General features: G+C 44.4%; 1 protein-coding gene across 1 annotated transcript in view; it reads left to right on the forward strand.

Moving 5' to 3' along the window:
- TMEM198 (transmembrane protein 198) overlaps positions 1–18,168 on the forward strand; it is a 28,984-nt gene that overhangs the window by 6,749 nt on the left and 4,067 nt on the right. The window contains exons 2-4 of the mRNA XM_042446915.1: positions 12,700–12,938; positions 13,751–14,326; positions 17,757–17,947. Of these exons, the coding sequence (XP_042302849.1) occupies positions 12,776–12,938; positions 13,751–14,326; positions 17,757–17,947 (930 nt within the window). The 5' untranslated portion in view covers positions 12,700–12,775. The remainder of the gene's footprint in view (positions 1–12,699; positions 12,939–13,750; positions 14,327–17,756; positions 17,948–18,168) is intronic.

The raw sequence follows: 18,168 nt of genomic DNA on the forward strand, positions 1-18,168 counted from the left end.
TTAAATGTCCTACATTTGGGCTAAATTTTATCCTACAATTGTCCTATATTTTGAGCTAAATTTTGTCCTACATTTTGTCCTGGTTTATAGTAGAGAATTATGGCAACCCTACTCTTAGGTAAAAACATGGTGTTTTTGTTAATTACAGTTTCCCCATATTCACGGGAGTCTTGTGTTCCTAACCCTAGCGAATACGGAGGGGACAAGTGTAAATTCGTTTGAGATGTGGTGCTGGAGAAGAGGGCTGAGGATACCATGCACAGTGAAAAAGAACAAATAAATGGGTCCTAGTACAAATCAAGCCTGAAATTTCCCTGGAATCCAAGATGACAAAACTGAGGCTGTCATACTTTGGACATGTCATAAGAAGGCATGACTCGCTGGAAAAAACAATAATGCTAGGAAAGGAGGGATGTAGAAAGAGAGGAAGGCCACATGCTAGATGTATGAACTCTATTAAGGAGGTCATGGGTATGAGTTTGCAGGAACTGAGCAGAATAGTAGATGATATGGAGTCTTGGAGATGTCTCATCCACAGGTCACCATGAGTCGAGATCGATGTGAGGGTGGTTAATAACATACACACACACGCGCGTGCAGAAACAAACATACGTATATATTTCCCTGCAATTGTATTCTTTAGGCATGTGGTCCCTCTCTTGGAGAAGTAAAAGTAAAACCCTGCCTACAGTCTATGGTTCAAAACATGCTGCTAAAATAATCCAGTCTGACACAGCTTTAACTGACCTGGCTCAATGCTGGGGAATTCTAGGAACTGCAGTTTTGTGAGACATTTAGCGTTCTCTATCAGAGAGCTCTAGTGTCACAACAAACTACAATTCCCAAGATTCCCTAGCACTGAGCCAAGGCAGTTAAAACAGTCTCAGACAGGATTATTTCAGCAGTGCGTTTTGGACCTGTGCCCCCATTATACTGTGACAAGGTGACCAGGTATGTCCTCACCACAAAGGAGCATAAGGCCTTGCAAAATACAGGACAGTCAAGAAAACGTAGGGACATTACCAAAGAAAAGCTTGAAACACTCTCATATAAAAGTAAATCCAAGCTTCTTAGTCATGCTCCAAATGGAGGACAATTTGGAATTCCTCCTGGACAGAAGGTTGAAATGTAGAGCATGTCCTGGGAAAAGGAAGATATCTGGTGACGCTGTACTGTGATCTTTTCCTCCTTTGCTTGAAGTCCAATTTGTCCAGGAACCAAACAAAAATGCCTCTGCTTTTTTTTTAAAATCCCTGTTATTGTATTTCTAAGGCATGTGGAGAAAAAATTAAAACCCTGCCAATGATCTATGTATTAATTAGCATAAGCACGTGTAAACAAAGGCTGCACTTTCAAAGAAAGGAAGATCCAAAAACAATGCCTGCTGCTACTTCCAAAGGCAAACCGTGGCATGGTTTGGCCATGGTTTGCCTGTGAGCCCTCTCCAGCATTTATAGGGTGCACAAGCCCTATAGGTGTCTCTGGGACCCCCCCCCCCTTCACCTCAAACAAAGGGAGCCTGGCCGGTTCCCCAGAAATCTTTGCAGCTCTGTAACATAGCAACCCTGCAGCATCCCCAGTGTGATCAGGCAGTCCCAAACAAGGATGCATCCTGGTCCAGAACAGACTGAGAAGTGGACAGAACAGGCTGTTCATGGATGGACAAAGCCAGGTATGTGTTAGGCAGGGAGATGGGAGGGAAATGGAAGTGGATAGTGGGGGACAATGTTGGAGAGAAGAAAGTCAGGCTGAATTGTTGCAGGTAAAAAAAAAAAACAGGGATTGCAAATTTAGTGAATCAGGCTTCATCTATAGACTCATCTTAGATTTTAGAGGGAAAATGCAGATTCACCAAACTTTCAGTGTCTCCTTTCATGATAAAAGAGGAAAATTGTTCAACTACACTATATTCTGCCAGGACAATGTCATTTCTCACTAACTTACTTTAATGTTTACAACCCACCCCACCATGTACCTATATGCCGGTTGTAACTTAGATAATAGTGCTTGTGACAAAGTGGACTCTAGCATAGAGAAGCATAAGGAACGTGTTAGCTTCTATGATGCCACTTGACATAGTTTTGTTTTAAAGAAGTGCTTTCCAGAGAAGAGGTAAAGATTTGCATTTTTTTGTGTCTGACTGGATGCTATCAGTGGAGCATCTTGTGTTTTAATCCCACTAGTCCATTTGGGCTGGAAGCTGTCTGCATAGGGCTTGTGCCTCCTGGGTGGCTGGTGACTGAGCCTAGCTCAACATAACAACCGCAAACGCCTTGTTCTTCAAACATCTGCATGTCTAAGAATGGAAAAGAGCAGCATGTATTATAACAGCATATGATGTTTTCAGTTAAGCAGATTCCAGAAGAGCAGGAATGGGGAATTTATGGTCCTCCAGAAATTGTTGGACCACAAATCTCATCAGCCCCAAAGCCAGTATAGACAGTGGAGGCCATAGAAGCAACATCTAGAGCCGTGATGGTGAACCTTTTAGAGGCCAAGTGCCCAAACTACAACCCAAAACCCAAAGTGCCATGTCCCTCTGGCTTTCTAGTAACAAACTCTGGCAAACTCTGTGCTGGGTTGACGGCACATGTGCCCAAATAGAGAGCTCTGAGTGCCACCTCTGGCACGTGTGCCACAGGTTTGCCATCACTGATTTAGAGAGTCACACATTGCCTAACCATGCAGTAGAACCTGGGTGCCAAATGGACTAAAACAATGTGTGGACACAGTGTGTAAGAGAATGAGATTTGTAAAGAATGGGGTGGCAGTGGAGGTGTTATGAATGGCCTTGTATTTATGGCCCTATACACATGGGTGCTTTGTGGTGTGGCGGCAGCAATTTTAGGGTTTGGAAGAGCACAGCAACCGCATGCTCCTGAACCCTAAAACATATGGGGAGCGCCATGATGCCGCTGCCGCCGCTGTACAACAACCAGACATCGCTGGCAGGGAGTGGCATCATGGCAGCGCTGCTTCCGGTGTCACAAAAAAGAAGCCGCTCTAGGCGGCTCTTTTTTTACGGCACGTCTGTGCTGCAGCACGGGAATGCTGCAGTACAGTTACGGGGCAAAAACGGGTGGCACGGAGCTGGCCGTTTGTACAGCCCCTATGTATCCCAGCCAAGCCCCAGGAAAGTTGAACCTTCCCTCATAGCTGATTTACTCAGAATCATTAGTTGCAGGCACAAGACATCTGTTCCATGCCAGAGCTTTGCAGTCATCTATTGACAGACTACAAACAGGAAGATCCTGATGTAATCATTCTTAAGTGACAGGGAGATATAAGATGGGGCTGTGCTGTTCAGGGATTACTCTATTTTTAAAAATATAATTTATTCCCCAAGATGTTTACTAAATTAAAAAAAGAACCCTGTATGACATATTCATACTTGCCACTTTCAGGTTTTCTGGTTTTAGCTATGCAAAAGTCAAAGGAAAAGAGGATGATTTTTATTTATTCATTCATTTATTTACTTTTGCACTCAAACAGACACAGACAAGAGGGACACTCATTTTGCAGAGCCTCATCTTTACTTGACAGAGAAACACCAGGGAAAATTAGAAGACAGTCCCAGAGGCAGCTTTCTGGCTTCCATGAAAGTGGGGTGATGAATCCCATTTGGGTTTTACACTGAATTTTAAGGGAGTTATCCAAGGTGCTGAACTTGTTTTTAAGGATATCTTTTCCAAAGTTCACAGTATAATCCAGGACAGATTCACACACACACATACTGACATATAAGGCACCAGCTGCCACTAGACAGTCCATCAGAAAGGGAATCAAGTGCATAATTGCCAAACCACCAAAATAAGAAGCTGCTAGCAGACTGTGAAAAATGTAACCTACATTGCCAGCCCTGTACTTTAGTGACAATTACTCTCATTACAGTCATTCATGGCTTATTTGTGTTTTGTACCAGGTGGTACTTCTAATGCAAATGTTACTAAATCAGGTTTGTTTGGTTTTTTTAAAAAAAAGTCTAACTGTCATCCTCTCTCTCCTCCTACCCATCCTCTTGGAAAATGAATCTTTCCCTTTGTTGCCTTCATGTCAAGACTGCATAATGTTTCCTAAGCTTATGGTGTTGGGTCCCAGGGTCTCCTCCCTGTTTGCAGAGCGTCTGGCAACCACTCTTTAGTGTACCACTCCCCAGGCTAATAGGATTCTTTGGTGAGGAGCTTTTCAGCAGGCTGCCAGAGTAATCCCTGAGGTAAGAAGAGGCTAAGGAGCTGAGGATCCCCTTCCACATAAACAGATCCTATCAGTAAATGTGCCTCACCCTAGCCCACAGGAAAAAGTTTACTGGAATTACAGTGTGGGCCTTGACACCTTTCCTTAAGCTTCACATTACTTGGCGCCAGTGTTTTGCACCCTGCAGCAGCTCCCTCAATTAGGAAAGACTTGAGTTTACTTCTTCCACAGATTCCACAGATGAAGCCAATGCTTCCACAGATTTTCTTGTTTCACTGCTACTGAGTAAGAGTCCATAACATACATTCACACTCTCCTTATAATGCTTTGTGGCATTACCCACTAGTTTTATATGAAAAGGTCAGCCTCACTGCTCAATATGTGGGTGCAGTGTTTGCCTCGGTTGATGCAGCACATGAAGAAAGTCTGTGGGAAAGTGGGAACTTGAACCTTTCCTTCACTGTGGAGGAGGATTAGCCAAGGCTCAGCCAGTTTCTGGAATGGAGCTGAGCTGGCTGGCATTCAGCCTACAACAGGGCCAGTCAGTCATGCATCACCCTTCCAGCGGTCTCCCAAGGGGGCTCAGTTACATTGTGAACTAACAGGCTTCAAGGTATGAGTTTCCCTGTCTCCCAGGACAGGGATGTGGGCTGTTTTTACTTGTGTCAGATAGTGAAATGGCAGTAGGATCTCCTCAGATGGATGTGTATGACTGCCATACAGAACAAGGGCCAATTCTTACAGAGCAGGTATCTAGAGTTGTACCAAGTCCACTGCTGGCAGGTATTAGTTTGCTGTGAACTGCATTGGCCTTTCTTCCTCTCTAGGCAACAGGGCCACGTGCAAAGAGGGAGCTTAGAGTGGCTGGTGAGTGGGGGGAGATGGAAAAGCTCTGCTGCACAGAAAAATAATTTGGAGATGAACTAGGAAGAACAGTGGGCCCTCCACATTCACGGAGGTTAAGGGTGCAGGACATCCATAAATGTGGGGGGAAATGCAAATTAAAAAAAACACTAATTTTTAACTTAGGAGAACATCTCTCTAGCAATTTCTAGGTACTCCAGCACAATTCTAAGGACAACCTCTGCCAAACGTTGGGCAGAGAATCGCACTAGAGAACAAATGCATGATAAATGTTCTCTCTAGAAATCTCTAGGTCCTTCAGCACAAGTCTATGGTCAACATCTGGCAGAAGCTGTCCATAGAATTGCACTGGAGGACCTAGAGAGAACGTATTAACCAAATCAGTGAATAATCAAATCCATAAAAATCAAAGTTGCAAATGTGGAGGGCCGACTAACTGTTTGGGGTTGAATTTTGCACATAATTGCAGGCATCATGCCAAATGTAGCTGTTATGGAACAAGAGCTTGAGAGGCAGTTTGTGTAAGTGGATTTGTGTGATTTTAGAGGTAGAAACTAGGTGAGGTGATTTTAAATGGACCTGTATCTAATTAATGTAGAAAAGAAGAAGCATTTCAGTTTTAACAAGCTCCTGCTATGCAAGGTTTCAGCTTAGACTACCATAAAGAATTTATATAACTCAGTACCTTGCATATTCTTTATACCAGCAGGAGGGTGGTTCAATATTGTCTTGTGGTTTCATAGCACTTTTCCTTCAATGCCTTCTTGATTTTCAGGTTGTAGTGCTATATACACTTACCTGGGAATAGCCATCATTGAATTCAGTGGGATTTCTCATCAGACATTCATAAGATTAGACTATAAGAGATTTATGGATTCAGCAAGGGTTCCTACCATAAGCTATATACACATAACCAAGCATTTTGTTCCCACGCCAACTTCTATAGTTATCATCAGAATACTTCCAAGAGAATACTAAGGACATGTGACAGAGCAAGGCCATTGCCTTTAAGTCCCACTTATGGGCTTCCTAAAGGCATCTATCTGGTTGGCCACTGCAGAAATAGGATGCTGGACAAGAAAGTCTTTGTTGTGATCCAGCAAAGCTCTTCTTTCATCCTTGCATTTTAAAATGAATTCTGAGACATTTTTCATGATACAGTCCAGAGGGATTTTTGGGAAGTTCTGATTCACAGTTGATCTGCCACAGCACATAAACTTGACATGGGTGTCATTCCCTGTGGGATGCTGAGATCACTGGGCTGAAATCTACTGTTTATCAAGAGCCTTTCCTAATCAATGTGGCAGGAGGCTAAACAGAGGGGTTCAGCTTTCATGATCAGGTAGCTTTCAGTTAGCACTTCTTCATGATAAAGCATGCATACCCCAATAATTTAAAGATGTTTCTTGACCTTAGTTAGTCCCCACATTTGAGACACTGGAGTGAAAGCATGTCTTTCTTGGTCAGTCAGACTGGTTGCATACTTATCTGTTTGTTTTTTCTTTTTCTTTGAGGTTAAAATGAGGCTTTCACGTTCCTCTGGTTTTGTCTTCAGCATATAACTACTAGCTTTGTATGTCTTAACAGTCTCCTTGAATGTTGCTTGTTTAACTGTTTTCAAGCAACCTTCTAATTAAATAATTTAGTGCAGGAACAAACAAAACTTGACTTTCAGCTAGCTTTGATATTATTGTTCTTTTAAACAGTACACTGCCACTGTGGCCCTTGATCCAGCTGTCTTGACATTGTTTGGCATAGTACATTGATCGTAAGCACTTGTCATAACCACTTGTAACTCAGAGAGTTATATAAAGGGTGAATAAAATTATTTTTTAAAAAATCATTTAATAAGCTCGGAACTAGTTCTCTATGATTTCATGCCAGGTGAAGAGGAGCGTTTACTGTTCCTCCAGTTGCCCTTGATTTCTGATTGGAAATGGCTGGAAATTAAAACGCTTTTGACTGATTTGGCAGGACATGACAGATGGCCAACTGTTTGTCATATGGTTACATGCACACCATGGTTACTTGCTAATCAGTTAATAAATGATCTGTTTTCACCTGTAGGCATTGTATTATCCCTGGTTAGTATTTTTATTCACCTTTCACAGCAGAGTTGACTATTGTGACTTGAAGAAACATATGAAATTTAAGATTAATTTAGGTATTTCCTTTCTAACGGTTACTCTATTTTCCCCTCCCAAAAAGGAGTTAAGTTAAGACAGCAGCAAATACAATCCCCAACCACCCAAAGTGGCAATAAATAAAATTCTTGTTTAAAAAAAAATGTCTTCACTTGTCATCATACAGCTTAAGAGAAAGGTGTCCTAATATTTTGAAGCAGGTATTTCAACATATGTGGCACTACCACTGAAAAAGTGTTGCCAGGTGTTGCCAACGTACTATGCCTCTGAATGCAATGGCATGTGTAAGAGAGGCATAACAGGAGACCTTAAAAGGACAGGCAGGTTGTTACAAGAGGAAATGGTCATGTAAGTAGCCGGGTCTCAAGCTCTTTAGGGTTCCTCTGGATTGAATAACAAAGGGAAAATCCAAAATTGTGGTTTCCATTTGCTGCAGCAGGGGAGGGATTCTGTCAAGAGTTTTTATCCCAAAGAGCGAGAGAGAGAAAGAGAGAGAGTGTATACATACATGCTCGTGCCCTTTAATAAAGAACAAAAAACTTGGAGCCTCTTCTATGAGAAGATAATGAATTGGTTAAACTTTAGGGTGTCATTTTTATCAGGAGCCACTTGTCCACCACAATGGCAGGTGAACCTGCAGATCTGGGCAAAAGTCCCATCTATTTTTTTTCCAGGATAGCCTTTTCATGGGAACAACTGTTTTTCCCTAGCTGTACCAGATCCCATCTGATCTCGGAAAGTAATAATAATAATTATTATTATTATTATTATTATTATTTATATTCCGCTTAATCGCAAGGAATCCAAGTGGATTACAACAGTAAAAATAGCTAAAAACAGTTAAAAGAAGTTTGCCTTCACCTCCCGCTGAGACTCAGACTTGTAATGGCTGAGTGGGGATTTGAACCCTAGTCCCAGGGCCACAAACCACACTGGCTCACCACTATTTAAATATATGAATACAAATCAGCAACAGCTGTTATGCAGGCCCCAAACTAAGTCCTGCAGATTGGCAAAGCTGTAGCCCTTAGAGAGGTACAAAGGAAAATGAGCCTTTTCCACCCTTTTTACCCTGGAGGAACCCATGAAGTCATTGCCAGGTCTTAAGGAACCCCTACATAAAATTGTATCTGTTTCTCAAACAAAGGTTTATCCCTACCCCTCTTCATTTCTCAAAAAATACTAAGGTTCATGGAAGCCGTGTTGAGAAACTCTGGTATACTGTACAACAATATTCAAAGAGACAGCCATGTTAGTTTGTTTTAGTACAAGGCAGACATAAAAGACTACATTGCTCTTTGAGACTAACTGGGAAAATGACATTTCTAGTGTAAGGTTTCATGGACTACAATCCATCAGATGCAGATTGTAGTCCATGCAACCTCCCTCCAAAAATGACTCTTTCCCTGGTTGGTCTCAAAGGTGCTGTTTGATTCTTTTATGTCTTTGTGTAAAGTACGAGTGCAATGTTGTGAAATCTAAGATGTAAAACAGGTATCTAACAGGTGCAGGAGTTTTTAATTGGTAAGCAGGGTTAGACCTGGTTAGTACTTGGTTGGGAGATTGCCAATGAACACCAGGGAGTTTGTCACACGGGAGGAATTTCTCTTAAATTCGAATGAAAAGAAAGTGGGGCCAGAATGCATTCACTTAAAGTCGCTAGTTTAGCGCAATTACATGAATGTGCATTGCATTCGAACTGGCTTCCCATTGCCTGAAAATAGCATGCCATTGCCTGAAATTGTGTGCGATCACTTCTCACACAATAACGTGAAACCCCTTGATTGCATTCAGACTGACTTCCCATTGCCCGAAATTGCGTGTGGTAGTCTATCACGCAATAACAACAACAACAATAATAATGTTTATTTATATACCGCTTTTTCAAATTAGATCAAATAATAATGATTGTATTCGGATTGCCATTGGATTATACTTCCAATTTCCCTTGTCTGATAACGTCCCAGGTGCTATAGGCTATATTTCAGAGGAAGGAATTGGCAAAAGCACCTCTTGAGTATTCTTTGCCTAAGAAAATTCTACAAAATTAAAAGGGTTACCATAAGTCAACAGGAAACTTGAAAGCACACACACACACACACACCGGGGGGGGGGGAGCTTTCTCATTCTACTCAGTAGTAGCAGTGTGAGGGGGGTATCACATGTTGGAGAAACCATCAGGTTTGCATAAGAGGCGTTAACAGGATCATCAGCATGGTGTAGTGGTTTGAGCATTGGAGGACAACTCTAGAGACCAGGGTTTGATTTGGCCACCTTGGGCAAGTCACATACTCTCAGCCCCAGAAAACCCTGTAATAGATTCACCATAAGTCAGAAACTACTTGAAGACACAGAACAACAGAACAGGTGATTTAAGGAGGGTGTAAAGTTGTGGTCAAGGATCAAAACACCTCAAGGGCACCAGATTCTGTTTGATCCTGGAAGCTAAAGCAGGATCAGCCCTTGCTAGTGCTTGGTTGGGAGACCACCAATGAATACTAGGTGGCTGTTGTGTGCCTTCAAGTTGTTTCCAACTTAAGGCGACCCTAAGGCGACCCTATGATGGAGTTTTCTTGGCAAGATTTGTTCAGAGGTTTGCCATTGCCCTTCCCTGAGGCTGAGAAAGTATGACTTGCCCAAGGTCACCAATGGCTTTTTTATGCTCAAATTGGGATTTAAACCCTGGTCTCCAGAGTCATAGTCCAACACTCAAACCATTATACCAGGCTGGCTCTCTTGAATACCAGGTGCTGTTGGCTATATTTCAGAGGAAGGAAATGGCAAAATCACCTCTGAGGGTTCCTTGCCTGAGAAAACCCTATGAAATTCATGAAGTTGCCATAAGACAACATGCGACATGAAGATATTTAACACACATAAGGTTGGGTTCAAGAGCGAGGAGACTCACGCAGGTATATGTAGGTGTTGTGTGCCTTCAAGTCCTTTCCAACTTATGCCAGCTCTAAGCTTGGTGCCTTATGGCAACTCCATGAATCCCACAGGGCTTTCTTAGGCAAGGAATATCATGGGCTTTTCTTGGCAAGATATGTTCAGAGGGGGTTTGCCATGGCTTCCCCCTGAGGATGCAGGTATATATTGGGGAACAAATTGGTGTCTCTGTGCAGCCGCATTGTGAGGCAGAGCCAAGCTGGTGGAGGGGGCTTTGCGGGCTGTTCCTGTGAGAGAGGCTGGATTGTCGAAACAAAAGTGGGGAAAGATATAGCCAGAAGAAGGCCGTCTTTGGCTATTTCTCAGTGGCCTATTGGAAAATGCTTTGCCTGCCTTAGCAACAGCGAATCCACCAATCAGGAGATGGAATGCTTTCAGGACTGTTGCTCATTGGCAATGAGGAGATGGAGGGGGGGGGGGCAGAAAGAAAGAGATTTCCCAGGCTATCTATTGACCCCATTCCTGTACAGCAAAGGAAGAGGGGAATGAGGTCTCTGTGCAGTCCCAAGTCTCAGGGGTCCTATCTGTCTGACAGGGAGTTTTGGGCCTGGGGTACCTTCACACACACACACCCCTGACAGATTATGCCAGTGTTCTCCAAGCCCTCACTTGCAAGCTATAAAGGGGGGGGCGGGTGACTTGATCTTGTATCTTGCTGAATGGTCTATTCAGTCCTCTTTGAGCAAGGGGGAGTTCTGCTGTAGTCCACCAGAGCTGAGAAAATGAGAAGGGGCCAGATAAAGTGTTATTACATGGCTCTAGTCTAGAGTGTGCCTACCCCAGGCATTCTCACTGCAAAGGAGGAGGACAAAGAACCACAAAAATGGAGGGCATTCAAGAGAAAGGAAGGAAATTACCAAATAAAACACTCCTAATAATGTAAATACATGCGTCACAGTTATGCTCAAAATAGAGGACATTTTGAATTTCCTCTTGGACAGAAGGTTGAAATGTAAGACATGTCTTGGAAAAGGAGGATGTCTGGTCACCCTGATCTATACTGTACAAATAATGCAGTGCAAACCTGCTTTAAGTCCTATGGAATCCTGGGATTTGTGATTTCATAAGGTCTTCTCTGCCAAAGTGAGCTGGTGCCTTCCGAAACTGCACATCCTAGAATTCTGTAGAATGGAGCTGTGATAGTTATACTGTAGAATGGAGCTGTGATAGTAGTTGTGTCAATCTGCATTATTTCTACAATGTATTTTATTTAGAGTATTTACCCCACTCTTCAGCTACAAAGCCTGCAGAAACGCTGCAGAAATCATCCAGTCTGATACCACAGTGCCACAACAAACTACAGTTCCCAGAATTCCATAGCAGTGATCTATGGCAGTTAAAGTGGTGTTAGACCAGATTAGTTCTGCAGTGCAGATGGAGCCATAGGCTCTCAGAGCAGCAAATGTAAAGCTACACATCCCAGGACTCTGTAGGATGGAGCCATGATACTTAAACTGCTGTCAAATGGCATTAATTTCTACAGTGTAGATGGAAGCCCAGTCTTAAAACAGGATTAAGGTACTGTTGTCTGCTCTTGTTGCTCATTACTGGCCAATGGTAAATTTTGAGGGGAGGCTGTACCAGCTTCTTAGTCAACCTTTCTTTGTCTGGATGGCATCCAGACATGCAATCACACAGCTAATGAAAATCAGATCTCTGACAGATACTGCTACCCCAGCTCTTCTCGTGACTCACTCCCCTGCCCCACCGGTTCTATATGAGTTATAAACCGGGTGTGTGGAGGAGGGGGCGAATGCATGTTGTTAAAACTATCATCTGTTCTTCCCTGGGTTGCCATGGAGACCATACAGTGATCTTTCTCTTTATAACCACCACCACCCCAATTTTGGAAAGAAGAAGTCCCATCTCTGCTCAACTGCTTCCAGGATTGCTCATAGCCTATTCTGTCAGGGAATTCAGTTATTCCCAAACTCTGGCCTTCCAAGTGTTTTGGACATCAGCTCCCAGAATCCCAGACCATTGGCCAAGATAGCTGAGGCTTCTGGGAGCTGAAGTCCAAAAACCTGGGAGACCAGTGTTTGGGAATCACTGACAATTGAACAATGTTGGCAGCCTAGGAGAATTTGAGGAGGGTTTTTTATATAAAAGCAGAGATGGAGAAAGATTGGTGGGATACTAAGTACCACAGGTATGGGAAAGGGCACTCGTTGAGTGCCTGACCTTCTCTACCAGTTGTAACACATTCTTAAACACAAGGCAGCTTCTGCCTGTCTGCCAGTAATGTCTCCTTGGATTTGACTCTACGCCAGGGAGATGGTGGGTGTTCACATCTTCGATCTTGTCACATTTTTTAATCCTGTTAGTTGCCTCTCATAGTCTACAATGGGGGTGTAGTTTCTAAACCCTTGGTGTAATAGCTATGTGAAGGGGTAGAAAGAGCCAATGGTGTCATTCCAAGGAGATGTGAACTTCTTATGTGAATTTCAAATGGGTAAAGTTCATATGGATGATGTTACTGGTTGGCCCCTCAATAAACCTCCAAGAAATCTGGGACCTCACCTTCCTTGTCCTCTTTATCTCTCAACAGATGGAAGGAACGCCATGAGACAGGGCTCCACGGAAGCAACGAGGAGCTGACATTGCCTCAGAGACCTTGCTGAGCCATGACGTCAACAGTACAGACCCTGCGTTTTCCGCTGCTACCACATGCACCAGGCCAGGACCGGGCACATAGTTGTGAGGAGGAGATTGAGCGGCACTACCAAGTGGTGCCCTCAGTGGTGTGTGCCATGTGCTGCCTCTTCGGTATCATCTACTGCTTTTTTGGTGAGCAGCCAGAGGGGTCTGCAGCATATGGAAAACCACTGCAAAAGTGGCATGGGGCCCTGATGGGATATATTTCTCTGAGTGCCCTTTCTAGGTTTACAGAGCCCATTCATCACCCAAACACAACCCTGTGTCACAGTATGTACGTGGCAGCAGCAGGTTCACAAACTAGCCCTTGCAATATCCCACTGAGGTTGCATTCCTAAGTGTAGCAATGCTGCTTGGCTGGGTTCCTGTGCTAAATACAGCAAAGCCCCAGAAGAAAAGATTAACTGGCTTTCCCTGGGACACTTTGGTACTTCCACTCATATATTACATAGCCAAGTGCAGAATGCAAGACATGCCAAAATGAAGGATACAAGATCTTTGATATTAGGACTCCTCATTCAAGCTAGACACAGGGTCAGACCAACCATTAAGCAGAGTGAGGTGACAGCCTAAGCAGCGGATTTTCGTTGTTATAAATGGGCAGAAAATTTGTTGTTTTTATAACTTTACTGTTCACTTTAACTACTGAGGGAAGAGGCAGTGTGGGATTTTCTGCTTCATGTTTTAAAATAACAGCCAGCTCAAGATAGCTTGTGCCTTGATTGGTGGTGGCAAACAGCAAAATACCTTTGGCCAGTCCTTACTTCTCCCTTTGTGATCCAAGAGCAGAGTCTCTTACAGGATGTGGGAGGGTAAGCACAGTGCAACTGGCTCAGTGAAATCCAGATGGCTCTGTCCTGTTGAAACATAAACAGATGATTATCCTATACTGTGTCCCTCATTCCCCTCCACAAGTATTAATGTCTGTTCCTTTCTTCCCTAAGGGTACCGATGCTTCAAGGCAGTGATGTTCCTGACAGGCCTGATGTTTGGTTCAGTGATCATCTTCATGCTGTGCTACAAGGAGCGGGTACTGGACACTCAACTGAGTGTGGAGGCCTCTGTGGGCATTGGGCTGGGCATCGGCGTGCTCTGTGGGCTGGTTACCATGCTGGTACGCAGTGTCGGGCTTTTCATGGTTGGCCTGCTACTAGGACTGCTGCTGGCTGTGGCCACCTTGGTGGTGATGGAGCAGTTCTACCACCCGCCAACTGTCTGGATCCCCATCGGCTTGCTGCTGGGCATGGGCATGTTATGTGCCGTGCTTACCCTACAGTGGCAGCGACTCTTCACCACGCTCTCCACTGCTGTCTTTGGCAGTGCTGTCATGACTGCCACAGCTGACTACTTTGTCGAGCTCTTTCTGTTGCTGCAATATGTATATGAACGCGTCAAGGTGGCGCCCGCCCAGCCCATCTGCTGGTACAGCTGGGTCATCCTGGGTACTTGGCCCATCCTGGCTTTGCTGGGTGTCCTGGTGCAGTGGAAAGTCACCGCTGAGGGATACTCGCACACTGAAGGTGGGTTATATTGGGTGGGTTCATTGGGAGCTGGGAGCATTGTAAACTGCCTTATACTTGACTATTGGTCCATCTTGCTCAATATTCCAGCCCTACTTGGAGAGGGAAAGCTCTGATTTTACCTGATAACATCCCTTCCATGTAATGACCATGCCCAGCCTGCTTAGCTTCCAAAATCAAGGGGTATGTTCAAAGTGCTAGTACTGTAACAGAGGTGTTCTAAAAGGCAGCTGGGCTGAAGGAGCGTCATTGCTGTCTGCCTGTTGTTCCCTTCAGTCCATTTACCTACCAAGGAGTTATGGTAAACTGTTTCCCCTGCCTTTTCTTCCCATCCCAGTGAGGGGCTTCTCATCAACACAGTGGCTGACATGTCTTGGGCTTAGCTCAGCAGGCTTTTTTAAAAAACTGAATATGTGATTAAGCTCTTGGGAGTGGCATATGTAACAAGCCATATATCTATCACAAGTGGGCCTGGGGTGTGTGGGAGGTACACAAATCATCGTGGCATGACACAAATGCATCATGCCTTGTGGGTAGGGCTTTGTATCAGATGTGAAGGGAACTGTATCTACCAACACAAGACTGGCAACATTTGGTCCAAAATTACATGTATCAAGAGTGGGTTTATCATTATCGGAGCTTGGCAAAGTTACGTTTTGGACTACAACTGCCAGAATTCCCCAGCCAGAATCACCATGGGGGAATTCTGTGAGATATAATCCAAAACTGACTTTTCTAAGCTCTGTTTATTGCAGTTCATATTATGACTATGGTTTTCTGATTTAAGTGGTTAGCACAGTGTTTATGTTAAAGAGAAAATAGGGTTGGTACCAAGTTTTGTGCCAGCTTCTGTAGCCGTGCTGTTAACCATAGTTTGATACAGAGGCTCTGCTTATTGTTTTTTGCTGTCAAGTTGCCTTTGGTTTACGACAACCCTATGAATAAGAGATTTGCAAAAGCCCACAGTAATCAAAAATCCTGTATATGTCTGATGTACTTCAGGCTGGGCCTTCTTTTATTGGCTCAATCCACTTGTGATGTGGTCTTTCTCTTTTCCTAGTTCCTTTCACTTTAAAGAGTCTTATTTCCTTTTGGAGCACATCATATTCTCTCTTGATAGGCCCAAAGTACAATAGTCTCAGTTTAGTTATTTTGGCATCTAGTCAAAGTTAGGCCTAATTTGCTCTAGGATCCACTGGTGTATCATTTTAGCAGTCCATGATACCAAAGAACTCTTCTTCAGCACATTTCAAATAAGTTTATTTTCTTCCTGTCAGCTTTTTTTACTGTTCAGCTTTTACAACCATACATAGAAACTGGAAACACTATGGCATTGATTATTCTGACTTTGGTATTTAATGCTGTATCTTTACCTTCACAATCAGGTCTCTAACACCAGTTTGTTCCTGGCCTGATTTTTTATTTTACAGATACTGCATTTCTGTATTTAGCTACCTAGTAAAATACATACAGCTTCAACTTGCTGAGTTGCAGAGCTTTCACTTAGGCTAGGGTTGCCATCCCTGGGGACCTCCAAACTGGAAAAATGTAGGACAAGGTTTTAAAATGTAGGACTTTTTTTTTTTAAATTTCCTGGCCAGGAAATTTTTTTAAGGTCCTACATTTTTAAACCTTGTCCAAGGCCTCACTGGGGCCTGGTGACAGCGTCCCCCAAGCCCATGCCAGGCCTGGGAGGACTCCACAATCGCGGAGCCCCATCCAGGGCCTGGCATGGGCTAGGAGGCAGCGTCCCCCAAGCCCATGCCAGGCCTGGAGGACTCCGCGATCATGGAGCCCCATCCAGGGCCTCGCTGGGGGGGGGGATCCCAGGGGAATCCCCGCCTCCCCGCGCGCCTGCGCCACCTTCCCCCACTCCTCTCCCCCTCCCCGTGCAGAGGAGGTGCTGCCTCCGTCCACCTTCGCCTCCTCCGCGCGGCCTGGGGGAGAGGGGGCGGAGGAGGAGGGTGGCATGGGCGCGCGGGGAGGCGCCGCCTCCCTTGCCTCCTGCGCCCCAGGCAGGCCTCGCTGCCCTCCTCTTCATCCCCGCCTCCCCGAGGAAGAGGAGGAGGGCAGGACGGCCTGCCTGGGGCACAGCAACCCAGGCTGCAACTGGGGGGCTCCCGGTTTTGGGGCTGCACCCGTCCGGGGGGAGGGGCTCGGGGCCCCCAAAATCGGGAATTCCTGGTTGCAGCTGGGGTATAGCAAGCCTAACTTAGGCCCATAGAATGCAAGAGTTGGTCATACTGGTTCACAGACAGCACTTTTGATCTATTTATTTCTTTAAACCTCATATGATTAACAGTCAATAACTGATATTGACACCACTGCAAAACTAGAATGAAGGTGGCCTTTTGGAGGATCCTGAATGAAAAGGCTATTCATTGTAATGAGTATTAGCTACATTCCTTTTAAAGGCTGTTACTTACTTTTCAGTTAACTTTGGAAATGTGAAATTCCTTGCTGTTGTAACCCACCTGATCCATAAGAGCTTCTGAAACAAGACTATTAATATTGGGGAAATAATGGTTTATAAAGGCATAATATTAATTTTAGCTGAATGCTTCATTACCTGTGGTTCTTATTGGTAGAAACAAATGGCAGCAATTCCTTTCTGAAAGACCAACTGTTTCTAGCAGAAAGAAAAGAAGTGGGGGGAGGGGGGAATCTACTTTCCAAGCAGGCTTAAGTCCCTGCTGCACGGATCAATTTTAATCTGTAATTAAATTCATAATTAATCCTATTCATATAGGAGAATCCATCCAATTCAGAATTTGTCTCCAAAGGCTAAACTACACATTACATGCAAAATTTAATTGCAACCTGCCATTTTCTATTTATTTTAAAATCCACTTTTAGAGGATGCACGCCGATAGCAGAAGAAGGGTGGAAAATCCATCCAAGGACTTTTCTCCATATTTTTAAGTTATCAAAAACAACAAGGTTTGACTTTTTTAAAAGCGTCAGACACTCCTTCAGCAACAGTACAGAACTGGTTAACATGCGATACCCCAAGGACAGAGCATAGTAGCCATGCTGAGCCTCTTACTCTAGGTGTAGCAGAGCCTGAAAAAGTTATTTTTGGATGCAACCTCCCAGAATCTACTCATCTATAACCAGGCTGGATTGGGGATTCTGGGAGCTAGAAAATAAATTTTCCCAAGCACTGGTGAGAACTGTTGCCTAGCCAGGAACTGCACATCTTCAGTAAGAGGGCACATTCTTTGGTCATTTCCCATATATTTCATGATGGCTCTGCCAACCATGAACTTAACTCAGTCTGGGAGCAGGCAAGGGAGGGTTGGTGGATCTTGACTCTTATTTTAGATCTCTACTTCATCCTGCAGTGAAATGTTCGCAGAAGTGCCATCTGCTTACCCTAGGCTAGCCTTTATCACACTGAATTTCTCACCACCTCGCCTTCCTTCCACAGTGATTATCAGTCGGCAGCAGCGCCGTGTCCAGTTGATGCGGATCAAGCAACGGGAGGAGCACAAGGAGAAGAAGAAGAAGAAGCGGCCACACCCCCATCCTCATGTGCAACACAAGGCCCATCCACCAGAGCCTGCCTACCGTCGCAAACCAAACCCTGTCCGCCGATTTGATGGGGATGTGCTCTCTCCAGTGAGTGAATGCCAGGCCCCCTTCCAGCAGGGTAGTAGGTGGGACAGTATGTACTGGGGAAGTGGGTCACACCCCTCCCAACTACACCATGAATAATTCAGCTATCCAGCAGCAGGGACAGACCGTTGGAGAGAGTCAGGTTGCTTCTGATTCTTTTCTTCTCACCCTCATGTTTCTTTCTGACATCTCATTCACCCTCTTGGGAGACAGACTTACATTTA

The sequence above is a fragment of the Sceloporus undulatus genome, chromosome 1, assembly GCF_019175285.1.
Source record: "Sceloporus undulatus isolate JIND9_A2432 ecotype Alabama chromosome 1, SceUnd_v1.1, whole genome shotgun sequence".
NCBI lineage: Eukaryota > Metazoa > Chordata > Lepidosauria > Squamata > Phrynosomatidae > Sceloporus > Sceloporus undulatus.